At 44.6% G+C, this 12,009-nt stretch overlaps 1 protein-coding gene across 1 annotated transcript; it reads right to left on the bottom strand.

Annotated features, from left to right (window-relative positions):
• Nucleotides 1–7,963: 7,963 nt before the first annotated feature.
• On the bottom strand, nt 7,964–9,293 carry LOC117524757 (trace amine-associated receptor 13c-like). The gene is made up of 2 exons (XM_034186578.1): nt 8,993–9,293; nt 7,964–8,780 (listed from the first exon to the last, which is right to left on the bottom strand). The coding sequence occupies exons 1-2, from the start codon at nt 9,166–9,168 to the stop codon at nt 7,964–7,966; spliced, it is 993 nt and encodes a 330-aa protein (XP_034042469.1). The 5' UTR covers nt 9,169–9,293.
• Between the last annotated feature and the right edge of the window lie 2,716 nt (nt 9,294–12,009).

Here is a 12,009-nt window from a genome sequence, read left to right as displayed (position 1 = left end):
ACAGGTCCAGAAAAAATGTTGATAAAGCAACGCGCGCCGTCTCGAGCAGCGTGTGAAACAAAGGAATTCAGCCGAGAGGGCGGGACCACATCTCACTCAAGGTCTGCCCACAGGGAAATGACGTCACCGACGCGTGAAAAAACTCACGCATGCGCACGAGGGTTCAAGCATGATTGGTGTAATTGCACGTCATTCAAATCCATATAGTTAAAAAAAAAATAAAAGGGTCGGTTTATTATCTAATAGACCTCGTATATAAGCTGACACAGAATTAAACCACGTTTAATAATTACACAGCTGCTGAAGTGTAAATATTTGTGGTGAACATCCATCCATCCATCCATTTTCTTCCGCTTTATCCGGAGTCGGGTCAGCAGCTCAAGCAAAGCTGCCCAGACCTTCCGATCCACACACACCTCCCCCAGCTCCTCTGGGGGAACCCCAAGGCGCTCCTAAGCCAGCCGAGAGATGTAGTACCTCCAGCGTGTCCTGGGTCTTCAATGGGGCCTCCTCCAGATTGTGGTGAACATTAGCAGATTATTACCATCATTTTAACATATTTGTGCCTGCTATACTGGCATGAAACAAATACAAATCTTTTCCTTCCTGCACATTTATATTGAAAATGGGCAGTAACCAGTGGTGGGCACAGTTCAGCTAATCTGATAGCAGATAATTATCGAAGCTAATGTTTTTGCCATGGAAATAGAGACCTGGAATGGACGTGAGCATCTCAATCTATTAGCCTCGCTCAGGACAGGAAGGCACCATTACTAAGGGTGGAAATGTGCAGATCATCAATAATAAACTGACCGCTTGTTTTGCACTAGCGCTGCTATTTCTTAACGGATTTTAATAAATGTAGGCTTGTTTTAAAGCCCTTTGAAAGCTCTTTCCAATGAACCTATGCATGTGTGAGTGAAGAAAAATGTTTTATGTAAAGTTTGGAAATTTGGGGAATTTACTGTTCCTTTTTTAGATATTTAGATATAGTTTTATATACTAACATAGTTCCACCTTACAATTGGAATATAATATATAACAAATACCTTACTGAATTTTCATATCATATTAAACTTCAAATATATATATATATATATATATATAAACATTTTTGTTTCCGTATTTGTATGCATGTGAACGCATCTTAATGAAAAGAACTTATGGCGTTGAGTTATAGTCTCAGAACTCAGAAGAAGTTTATTGCCATTGCCGATTCACAGACTAGGAATTTGCTTTGGTATAATGGTGCAACATTAAACAGAGAGCAATATAAAATGCTAAGATAAAATATGTGCTAAAATAAGATAAAATCTGAATTCTGAAATATGAAAGGCTATGTGCAACGACACAAACAGAACAACAGTGCAGTGGGAGGAGTGCAATTAAAAACCAAAGTACATTTGTCTAAAGTGACCCGTGATAAAATGATAAAGTGAGAGAGTTAAGGTTAAGGTGACTGAGTTATGAGGTGTTCATGAGTCTAACGGCAGAGAGGAAGAAACTGTTCTTATGGCGGGAGGTTCTGGTCCGGATGGACCGTAGCCTCCTGCCCGAGGGGAGTGCTTCGAATAGACCAAGTGCAGGGTGAGAAGGGTCAGCTGTGATCCGACCTGCTCGGCCCAGAGTCCTGGAGACGTGCAGGTCGTGGAGAGATGGAAGGCTACAGCCGATCACCTTCTCAGCAGAGGCCACAATGCGCTGCAGTCTGTGTCTGTCCCTGGCTGTGGCCCTGGCGTACCACACCGTGATGGAGGAGCAGGGGATGGACTCGATGATGGCCGTGTAGAACTGCACCATCAGCTGGACAGGCAGTTTGGCCTTCTTCAGCTGCCTCAGGAAGTAATCCTCTGCTGGGCTTCTTGATGAGGGAGCTGATGGTTGAATCCCACTTGAGGTCCTGGGTGATGGTGGTGCCGAGGAAGCGTTGACAGTCCACAGTGGTGATGGGGCTGTTGGTGAGAGCGAGGGAGGGCGGGGGGGCTGTGGCTTTCCTGAAGTCCATGATCATCTCCACTGTTTTCTGGGCGTTGAGCTCCAAGTTGTTGCTGCTGCACCAGGTCACCAGCCGGTCCACCTCCCTCCTGTAGGCAGACTCATCCCCATCCAAAATGAGTCCGATGAGGGTGGTGTCATCCGCAAACTTGATGAGCTTTACGGAGTCGTGGCTGGAGGTGCAGCAGTTAGTTTACAGGGAGAAGAGCAGACGGGAAAGGACACAGCCCTGTGGAGATCCTGTGCTGAGAGCCCGAGTGTTCGAGACATTCTTTCCCAGTCTCACACACTGACTCCGGACCGTCAGGAAGCCTGTGATCCACCTGCAGGTGGAGTCGGGCACGTGGAGCAGAGAAAGCTTGTCCTGGAGCAAAGCCAGAAGGATGGTGTTGAATGCAGAGCTGAAGTCCACAAACAGGATCCTAGCGTAGGTTCCTGGGGAGTCCAGGTGCTGCAGGATGGAGTGCAGGGCCAGGTTTATGGCGTCATGTACAGACCTGTTGGCTCTGTAGGCAAACTGCAGGGGGTCCAGGAGGGGGTCGGTGATGGACTTCAGGTGGGATAAAACCAGGCATTCGAAGGTCTTCATGACTACAGACGTGAGAGCCACAGGCCTGTAGATATTAAGTCCAGTGACGCGTGGTTTCTTGGGGACTGGAACTATGATGGAGGACTTGAAACAGACTGGAACATGGCATGACTCCAGGGAGGTGTTGAAGATCCCCGTAAAGACTGGGGCCAGTTCATCAGTGCAGTGTCTCAGGGTGGCAGGAGAGACACAGTCTGGGCCCGGGGCCTTACATGGATTCAGCCTTTTGAAATGTCTTTGCACATCCTCCTCTTGGACCAAAAGGGCAGCGGAGGGGGGGGAAGGGGGGCAGCGGTGAGAGGGGGAGGTCCAGAGTGTTTGAATATCCAGTTGTGTGGGGGTGGGGAGGTGTGAGTCCATGACTTCAAAACGTGAATAGAAGACATTCAGGTCGTTGGCCAGCTTCAGTTCGTCAATAGAACGAGGTGCTTTAGGCTTGTAGTTGGTGATCTCTTTCAACCCCCTCCACACAGAGGCTGAGTCGTTGGCAGAGAACCTTTGCTGCAGACGTGAACTGTACATGGATTTAGCCTTTGCCACCTCCTTGCTAAATCTGTACTTTGCACCTCTATAGCTGTCTCTGTCTCCTTCTCTGAAAGCCACCTCTTTCTGTTGACGGAGCTGCTGGAATTTAGGTGTGAACCAGGGCTTGTCGTTGTTATATCTCACCCTGGTATGCTGTGGGATGATGCTGTCTTCACAGAAATGAATATATGATGTCACAGTGTCTGTGTAGTCATCTAGACTGTCTGTTGAAGCCTCGAACATATCCCAATCCGTAGTGCCCAAGCACGCGCGTAGCTCCTCTACAGCTTCATTGCTTCACACTTTAGACGTCCTCACAACAGGTTTAGAGAGTTTTAGTCTCTGTCTGTACATGGGGATCAAGTGGACCATCGTGGTCTGAGAGTCCCAAAGCTGCACGGGCCACCGCGCGGTAGGCGCCGCTCACTGTCGTGTAACAATGATCTAACGTGCTCCCTTCTCTGGTCGGGCATTTAACAAACTGTTTGTATTTTGGTAATTCCTGACTGAGATTCCTTTTGTTAAAATCACAGAGAATTATAACAAGAGAGTCCAGAAAGTCTCTCTCCACGCTCATAATCTGATCCGCGAGCGCGCACTCGGCCTCGTGCACGTCCGCACTCGGTGGAATATACATGGAGCAAAGTATGAAGGAGTTAAACTCACGTGGAGAGTAGAACGGTCTGCAGTTTATGAGGAGATATTCCAGAGAGGGAGAGCAGTGTTGGGAGATCACAGTCACATTGGAGCACCAGGCGTTGTTGATATAGAAGCAGAGTCCTCCACCTCTTGTTTTTCCATCGGAGAGTGCTCGGTCTCTGTCTGCACAAAGGAGTTGGAATCCCTCTAGTTGGAGCGCGCAGTCCGGTGTCTGTGCATTTAACCACGTCTCCGTGAAGCACAGTACACAAGATGAGGAGAAATCTCTATTCTTCTTCATCAGCAGTGCCAGCTCATCCAACTTGTTGCCGAGTGAGCGGACGTTGGAGAGAAATATCCCAGGTAGGGGCATGCGCGTGCCCCTTTGTCTGAGGTGCACAAGAGCTCCAGCTCATTTTCCTCTCCGCCGGCGTCTCACTCTTTTGGCCAAAAAGTGAACCAGTTCAGCTGCAGGCACTAAAAAAACTGGTGTGATGTCCGAGGGTGTTTATGATCTGATGTTTAGAAGCTCCTCGCGGGTGTAGGAGCATGATGACACATGATTTACGCACAAAAACAGACAAAACAGGGAGCACCAAAATACCAGGGCGCCTTCACGTGGCGCCATCTTGGATCTTGGATCAGTATATCGATATTAAATTGCAACATAATGACTTTAAAATAGACATTTGTTTTACATAATTACATTAAGGCTCTTGTACAGTTCATTTTAGAATTTGAGAATTTGTTTTTGTAGTTGGTGCAGTTGATGGTGAAGCACTGGCTGCCTTTTTTCTCCTCATTTCGCTTCTGTTTAACTGGCTCAAGGTGCTCTGTCCACCCTCAGTAATGGCCGCCGTGCGGCACACCGCTAGTCACATGACGTCCATTCCAGTCTCTATTTCCATGGTCTTTGCTATCGCATTAGCTTTTCAGATAAGTTTTAAAACCATCATCGGACCAATTATCTTCCAATAAATTTAGTTCTGATAACTTTCAATCCGATAACATTTACTTTGTTAGTAAAGTTTAACAGTAAAAAATGTTTGTAAACCCTAAAATCAAACATTTTAGTCCATTTATGGTGTGTTTATAGCCACTGAGCAGACTGACTGCCTGTCACTTGCTGATGACGTCATCATTAAGCACAAAATGTGATTGGCCAGTTGACGCAGGGAGCATTGTGGGTAGTGTAGTTCAGCTTCACTTAGGACGTTACAGTGACTTGTCCACTCGACACAAAAACAAAACGGACTAATTTTAACATTATTTTATTTTATTTCTTTGTGGCTGCAATTTAATCGCCAAGACTTGGTGGGGGAGAGGAGCTCTCATGACGCAGCTGTGTGTACAGAGGGAGGGACTTTAATTCACGTTCCAACACTGTTTTGGGTTAAAAAAGGATGCTTTATGTGGATTATTTATTCAGATGAATCCCATTGAAACTAACAGGTAAGAATTTATATTTACTACGTGTATTTTATTCTGCCAATCAAAGCATTAATGGATGCATTTTGGTTGTTTAAGCCACAGGGTTGAAAGCGTGTGAAAAAGCTGCAGCTTTTAGTTTGTAAATGACGGTGTATCTAATACCGAGATAAAGTGTGACTTCTAATACTGTGTTTTACTGCTTTTGAAAGATGATGACAGTGTTTAGGGTTTATTTTTTGTTTAATCATTTTTTGTGCCTTCTTTGTGTTTGTGATCCTTGAATTTACCCAGCAGGCCCTGCGGTGCTAACTGGTTTATCAGATGCCGACAGTGTAATCTGATGTGTCCGCGTCCAAATCAATACTAAAAGTAATCGGTTATCTGTAATAAAGATACATTTTTTTAGCAGTTTATTGGTTTATCGTCATAAAAGATAACCTTTCAGTTATTGAAGCTAACTTTTTGGTTAGCTGTGCCCACCACTGGCAGTAACCATGGAATTGATCAGCTGGTCTTACAACGCTATTGACACCATTTTTTCGGCAAGAAAATCGGGGCTGGGGAACCCTGCATGCCCTGATGGAACCTACCCAGCGGGCTGCGTTCTTGATGCCTGGGAGAAATGGCACGTGGCATGCTTGGCTCCACTCTCTATGGAAGACGTTGAGGATTTATTTCTATTTGCTTTTATGGTGGGAGGTTTGGCGCTGATTGGTTTGTGCACTGCCCTGACCCACAGGAATATCAGCAAGACTGCTGATACCAGAATCTCATCCCCTCATCTGTCAATCATGATGAATGAGTTGGGCAAGGCAGTGCAATCTCAGACTGTGTTAACTCTTGAACTCAAAAGTAAAATGGATACCATCTTGGAGCATATCGCTGAACTGCAAAGGAATGTGCTGCTGAGGACTGGAGAATATTCTTCATAAATTTGGACTCCAGACTGTTAGCGGTACAGTAAATGGAATTCTGTATCTCTAACATCAGTATGGCAGCCTTATCGGCTCCTGAAGGTCAAATGCCCTGCTTCCCCCAGAAGGATCTACGGCCTTGGTGAAGGAATTCGGCTCCCCCTTCTTATCTATCTACCCCCCTAGCCTGCTGTTGCCTAGCAATGCCAGACTTTACGTACACACAGATAGATATAGCACATATAGACAAATAAGTAACAATTCCTGGCGATTTGTTTTGTAAATTGTGTCTGCAGCATGGCCCAAGCACCAAGCATGGCCCAAGCACCACCTCTCAGTCTGGTCTGCTTGAGGTTTCTTCCTCAAATCATCAGAGGGAGTTTTTCTTACCACTGTCAACTGTGTTCTTGCTCTGGGGGTTGGGAAAGTTAAACCTGACTTGTGTCAAGAGCTTTAAGGCAAGTTTGCTGTGATTTGGTGCTATAAATGAAAATAAACTGAAAAAAGACAACCACATTCGCACCCTCACACACACTGACAGACAATGTAAAGTTTACATTCCACCTAAGGTGCATGTCTTTGGATGTGGGATAAAGCCAGAGCACTCGGAGAGAGCCCAACAAGGTCCGCATCAGTTGGTTGAGGAACCAGGATACACGGATGGAAAATGGGTTACTGGATCTAAAGGTACATGGACAAGGATTGACAGCATGGAAGTAATGGAATGCTACTATGACAGAAGACAATGAGAGAGGTTAAATGCAACACATGTGGGAACAATGGATGAACAGAAGACCAACCTCCACATTGACCAAGAGGCACCTAACATCAGTAGAAGGAAGGAGGCTGCATCCAGAGGCTGCAGCAGCACAGTACTGAGCAGTGTGAATGCAAGGAGGAAGTGGATGATACCCAAATACCTGCTGTGACAGACGCATCTACTGAGATGAGAATGAAGAGTGGGGCCAGTCGAAAGCAGACAGAAACACGACTAAGAGTATGTGTCCTCTGGCTCACTGACAAAGTCCTGTCAGGAGAGATACTTGCAGACACCAGCACAGCTGTTCTGACCATCCCCACCAATGAGCTTTTATATGTCACTGCCACAGTAATCCTTGACACACTTGTGTATATGATCAAGACGATTAGAGGCCACAATCTGGAAAGACTGGAAGGATGTTAGCAACTAAGAGAGACACAGAAAGACATCATGAGACACAGGTTGTGGAAGCAGAGGCCAAGAAAATAAATGACCTGTTCTCAAATGATGCATCCAGGGTGTAATGTCAGCTGAAAGTGGAAAACAGTAATACAAGAACAGAAAATAGAGGAGTAGCAAGAACTGGAGGAGCAACTGGAGAAGATGTGCAAGTTAAAGTCAAAAGTGGTCCCAGTGGTAACAGGTGCTGGAACCACCAAAGTGGAAGAGTGGCTCCAGCACATTCCAGGCACAACATCAGAGGTCTCTGTCCAGAAGAGTGCAGTCCTACAACCAGCTAAGATACTGTACCAAACCCCCAAAGTCCCAGGCCTCTGGTAGAAGACCCGAGCTTGAACAGGAAAAGGAACACACACAAACACACACACACACACACACACTCACACACACACACACACACACACATATATATATATATATATATATATATATATATATATATATATATATATATATATATATATATATATATATATATATATATATATATCCTCCTGGCATCTGTCCATCGGCAGGAGATGATGGTCCAGCATCCAGTTTGTTTGTTGCTTTTTGCTTTTTTTTTTTTTTTTTAAATATAATTGAATTTCAAAACCACAAGTAAGTTCTAACCTTATATATCCCAGGTGTAATGTCAATGACACAGTCTGGTCACAGTATTTTTGCTCCAGAGGATCCTGGCTTCAGGATCTGAAGAGTAACAATGAATTTAATGGTTTTTCTAAACCAGGGGTAGAATAAAGCATAAATCACAGGGTTTAAACATGAGTTAATAGAATACATAAAGGTAACGATGAAGCCAGATGGTGTATTCATGAAGTAATTTTCTGAAAGAATAACAGTGTAAAGCGGACACATACATATCAGAAACACGACGACAACGACACCCAGAGCTCTGGCTGCTTTCAGCTCAGATTTCTTGGTTCTTACGTTCACTGATGGTTTGTGTGTGAGAGCTGTAACATGAGAGCGCATGGCACGAGCCTGAGACACAGCCACCACAAACACTCTCACATACAGAACCACGACGACGGAGATGGGAAGAAAAAAGGAAATAACAATATCAATTGTTACTCCAGTGAATGTGATGGTGAACTCACACTGACCCCAACAGGAATCATGGCTGCTCGTTTGAACCAAACCAGCACCTAAAAACAGAATGATGTAGAAAACAGAACAGAGCCAACACAGAAAAATACAAATTTGAACTCTTCTCACAGTGACTCTGGTGGAGTAATGCAGAGGATGACAAACAGCCACATAACGGTCCACTGATATGAGGACCATGTCTCCTATTGATACACAGGTTGCAGTGATGCTGATAAAAGCAGAAAAAGAACAGATTAATGGACCAAGAAACCAGCACTCTGAATTTCGCAGGATTTCAAAAGGCATCACAAAAAGGCCCACGAGGAAGTCTGCAACAGCCAGAGAGAGGAGGAGGAGGTTAGAGGGAAAGTGAAGCTGCCTGAAGAGAAAAGAACATCAGATGATTAGAAAATAAAATTACACATTACAGCTTAAAACCTGCTTATATAGTGTTATTATGAACTGAAAACATTGTAATTCAGTGTTTCAGCAAACAATAAAATAGTGTCGGAGTCAAACAGTCAAATGTCTAATCTCACCATCTACATATTTAAATACAGTAAATCCAGCTCTGAAACAAAGAGTTTGTACCTGAAGTGTGAGACTGAGATGATGACCAGCAGGTTGAGAGTCACAGTGAGCACAGAGACAGAGGACATCAGGATGTGCAGAGGCAGGACTTCAGACTGAGGGTAACTTGGCTTCCTGCAGGAGGTGTTGAGGAGTTCTGGAAAGCAGAGCTCTGCTCCGTCCTGGGTCTCCATCATCAGAGAGGAGAAGCTGCTGAGCTCCACCAGCTTTCTGACCAAAACTCAGTCACACAGCTGATTTATCTCTTTCTGATGTTCCCTTCATCCAGACACTCCTCCGTCTCTCTGGACACTGATGTCCCTCCTTCTTCAGTCTTTACATCATCGTAATCCTCTGGAGGTCTGTCATGGGGACTGTCCATGTTACAGTGCTGTGTGTTTGTATCTCTGACACGTTTCCCACCACAAGGCCTTTTCTGGCATGTTGTTGTCAGACAGAAGTGTTCGGTGATTCCAGTATCTTTGTAGGAAGGGTGACCAAACGTCCTGTTATCCTATCTGTTTTCCCAGGAGATGTCCTTGTTTCTCTGAGAAGCCAATCTGAATGTGTGTCTTTGGTTAGATATAGTATTTTGTAAAATAACAATTTTCTATCAACACAGAGGAAGCATACTTTAAATGTATTTAGATTATGAGCCATCTTTGAGTATCTCATTGCCAGACCGAGTGTCCTGATTTTTCAGTCGTCACAATTTGGTCACCCTATTTGGAGGAGAATGAAGGGCCAAGGGCCTCATGTACAAAGTATGTGTACACACAAAATCAAGGCATATGTCCGTCTCCATGCTAATGCTGTGGAAATGTGCAGTGCATCACACAAAAATCCTAGCTGGCGTAGGCATGTTTCTACAGCTATTGTTCCACTGCTGACACATAGAGGTGATGCTGGGGGAGGAGGGTTTTCAGTTTAGTAGGCTCAGGGTCTCATCACTGCTTTTTACAGATGATGTGGTCCTGTTGACTTCATCGGCCTGTGACCTCCAACACTCACTGGATCAGTTTGCAGCCGAGTGTAAAGTGGCTGGGATGAGGATCAGCACCTGTAAATCTGTGGCCATGGTTCTCAGCAGGAAACCGATGGATTTCCTACTCCGGGTAGGTAATGCGATCTTGACCCAAGTGAAGGAGTTCAAGTACCTCAGGGTCTTCTTCACGAGAACACAGCTCTCCCTGCTCCAATATCAGGGCTTTCAGGTTCCATAGAGGAGTTCTGGATATCTCCCAACCCCAGAGTCGTCGTGTCATGTTGTTTCACTTGCAGCACAATTTGACTGGTTTCACTGTCCTTGATGACTCAGTGGTTCGAGCACTGGCCCTGAAAAAGACGTTGCTTGGATGGCAGCATGTGTTGCTCCAAAACCTGGATGTACCTTTCAGCATTGATGGTGCAATCACAGATGTGTAAGTTGTCCATGTCATGGGCACTAACACACCCCCATACTATCACAGACGCTGGCTTTTGAACTTTGCTCTGGTAACACTCTGGATGGTCTTTTTCCACTTTTGTCCAGAGGACACGACGTTTGTGATTTCCAAAAACAGTTTGAAACGTAGACTCATCAGACCACAGCACACTTTTCCACTTTGCGTCTGTCCATTTCAAATGAGCTCGAGCCCAGAGAAGGTGGCGGTATTTCCTGATGTTGTTGTGCATGTACCTTATCTTAAATAAAAATCAGCATTGGTACATTAGCTTGTGAGCCGCAATTAGTCCAGCGTGACTGTTCAATTGTTAAATATATAAGCTAATATATAAACCAACATGTTAATGTGAACTGTGTCATGTGTTTGTGTTTACAGATAAATGTGCTTTTGTAAAATATGCCATTTTTTATTTGTAAAAAAAAAAGGCATTTTCAAAAAAAAAAAAAAAAAGCTAAGTTGTGATTAGATAACCGTCTGATATAACTGTTGTCAAAATAAGAAGATCACTGCCAACTACTTGGCCCTTTTTCAGCTGATTTTTCATTCGTGTGAGAATTGTTTGGATCGCGGCGAGTTTCAGCTTCATTGTGCATCGTGCATCGTGTGTCTACATGGAGTAACGAGCTGCATTTAACATCTCATGACCACCTCCTGAACGGGAATTGTACGGTCAGATGAAAATCAAACCTCATATCATTTCATATTTTGGTCGGCTGTGGTGACTTGTGAGGTTTCTGCGCTGTTGAAGCAGCGCTACAAGCGTCTACGCACTGATTATCTCGCACACTGTCCATGAGCAAACACCAGACAGAGCAAACAGTGATCTCATGTAAAGTCGTGTGTTTTTTCTATTGCATTCCCTCGCAATAACCTAATATCATATTAAAGTTTATGTCTATCAGCGTGCACAGTGAGTGGAATCAGGTGGGGGGAGACTGAACGTATATGTGCACACACACAGCAGACAACAACAGGATTTACAACAGATGAGGGAATAAGTTGCTGCACCTTGCACAGCTGTATGACTCCGTATGAAATATAGTTTATTTATACAACAGTGTAAGTAGCAACACCTGTTATGAATGTTTGTTTTCTTTTTTTACCGTCCTCTCGTGAATCACGTTGCTGTGTGTGTGCGCGCGCATATGCGGTCAGTCCCCCCCCCCACCTGATTTCACTCACTGTGCGTGCTGATAGGCATGAAATAATGTTTTTTAAAAAAGAAAAAAAAAATCTGTCGCACACTTTGAGCTGGAGCCAAGTACAACCATTAAAAATATCTTAGAGTGTATGCCCAGCATTATGTTTTGCTTCTGGAAACACAAGCTCGACGTGTGGCTTTTGAACGAACAATGTGAGCAGTCAGATCACATCAGAGCATCGGGCTGTACAGTGTGAGAACATGAATTGTGCTGAACTTTTACACCGTGCGGTTCTCTGGTACCGTGTCTGCCCAGTTTCAGTCTGAGCACTGCCATGAACACTACTGGCCAGTAGATGGCAGTAGAGACCTTGAAAACTTGCCAAAACAAAATTCCAGATAATCTGTGTTGCGACTTGCTACATTTAAGATGTGTGGAATTTAATAAAAGC

The sequence above is a fragment of the Thalassophryne amazonica genome, chromosome 14 (assembly GCF_902500255.1).
Source record: "Thalassophryne amazonica chromosome 14, fThaAma1.1, whole genome shotgun sequence".
NCBI classification, from domain to species: Eukaryota; Metazoa; Chordata; class Actinopteri; order Batrachoidiformes; family Batrachoididae; genus Thalassophryne; species Thalassophryne amazonica.
The sequence above is the reverse complement of the archived record's forward strand: the minus strand, read 5'-3'. Positions and strand labels throughout refer to the sequence as shown.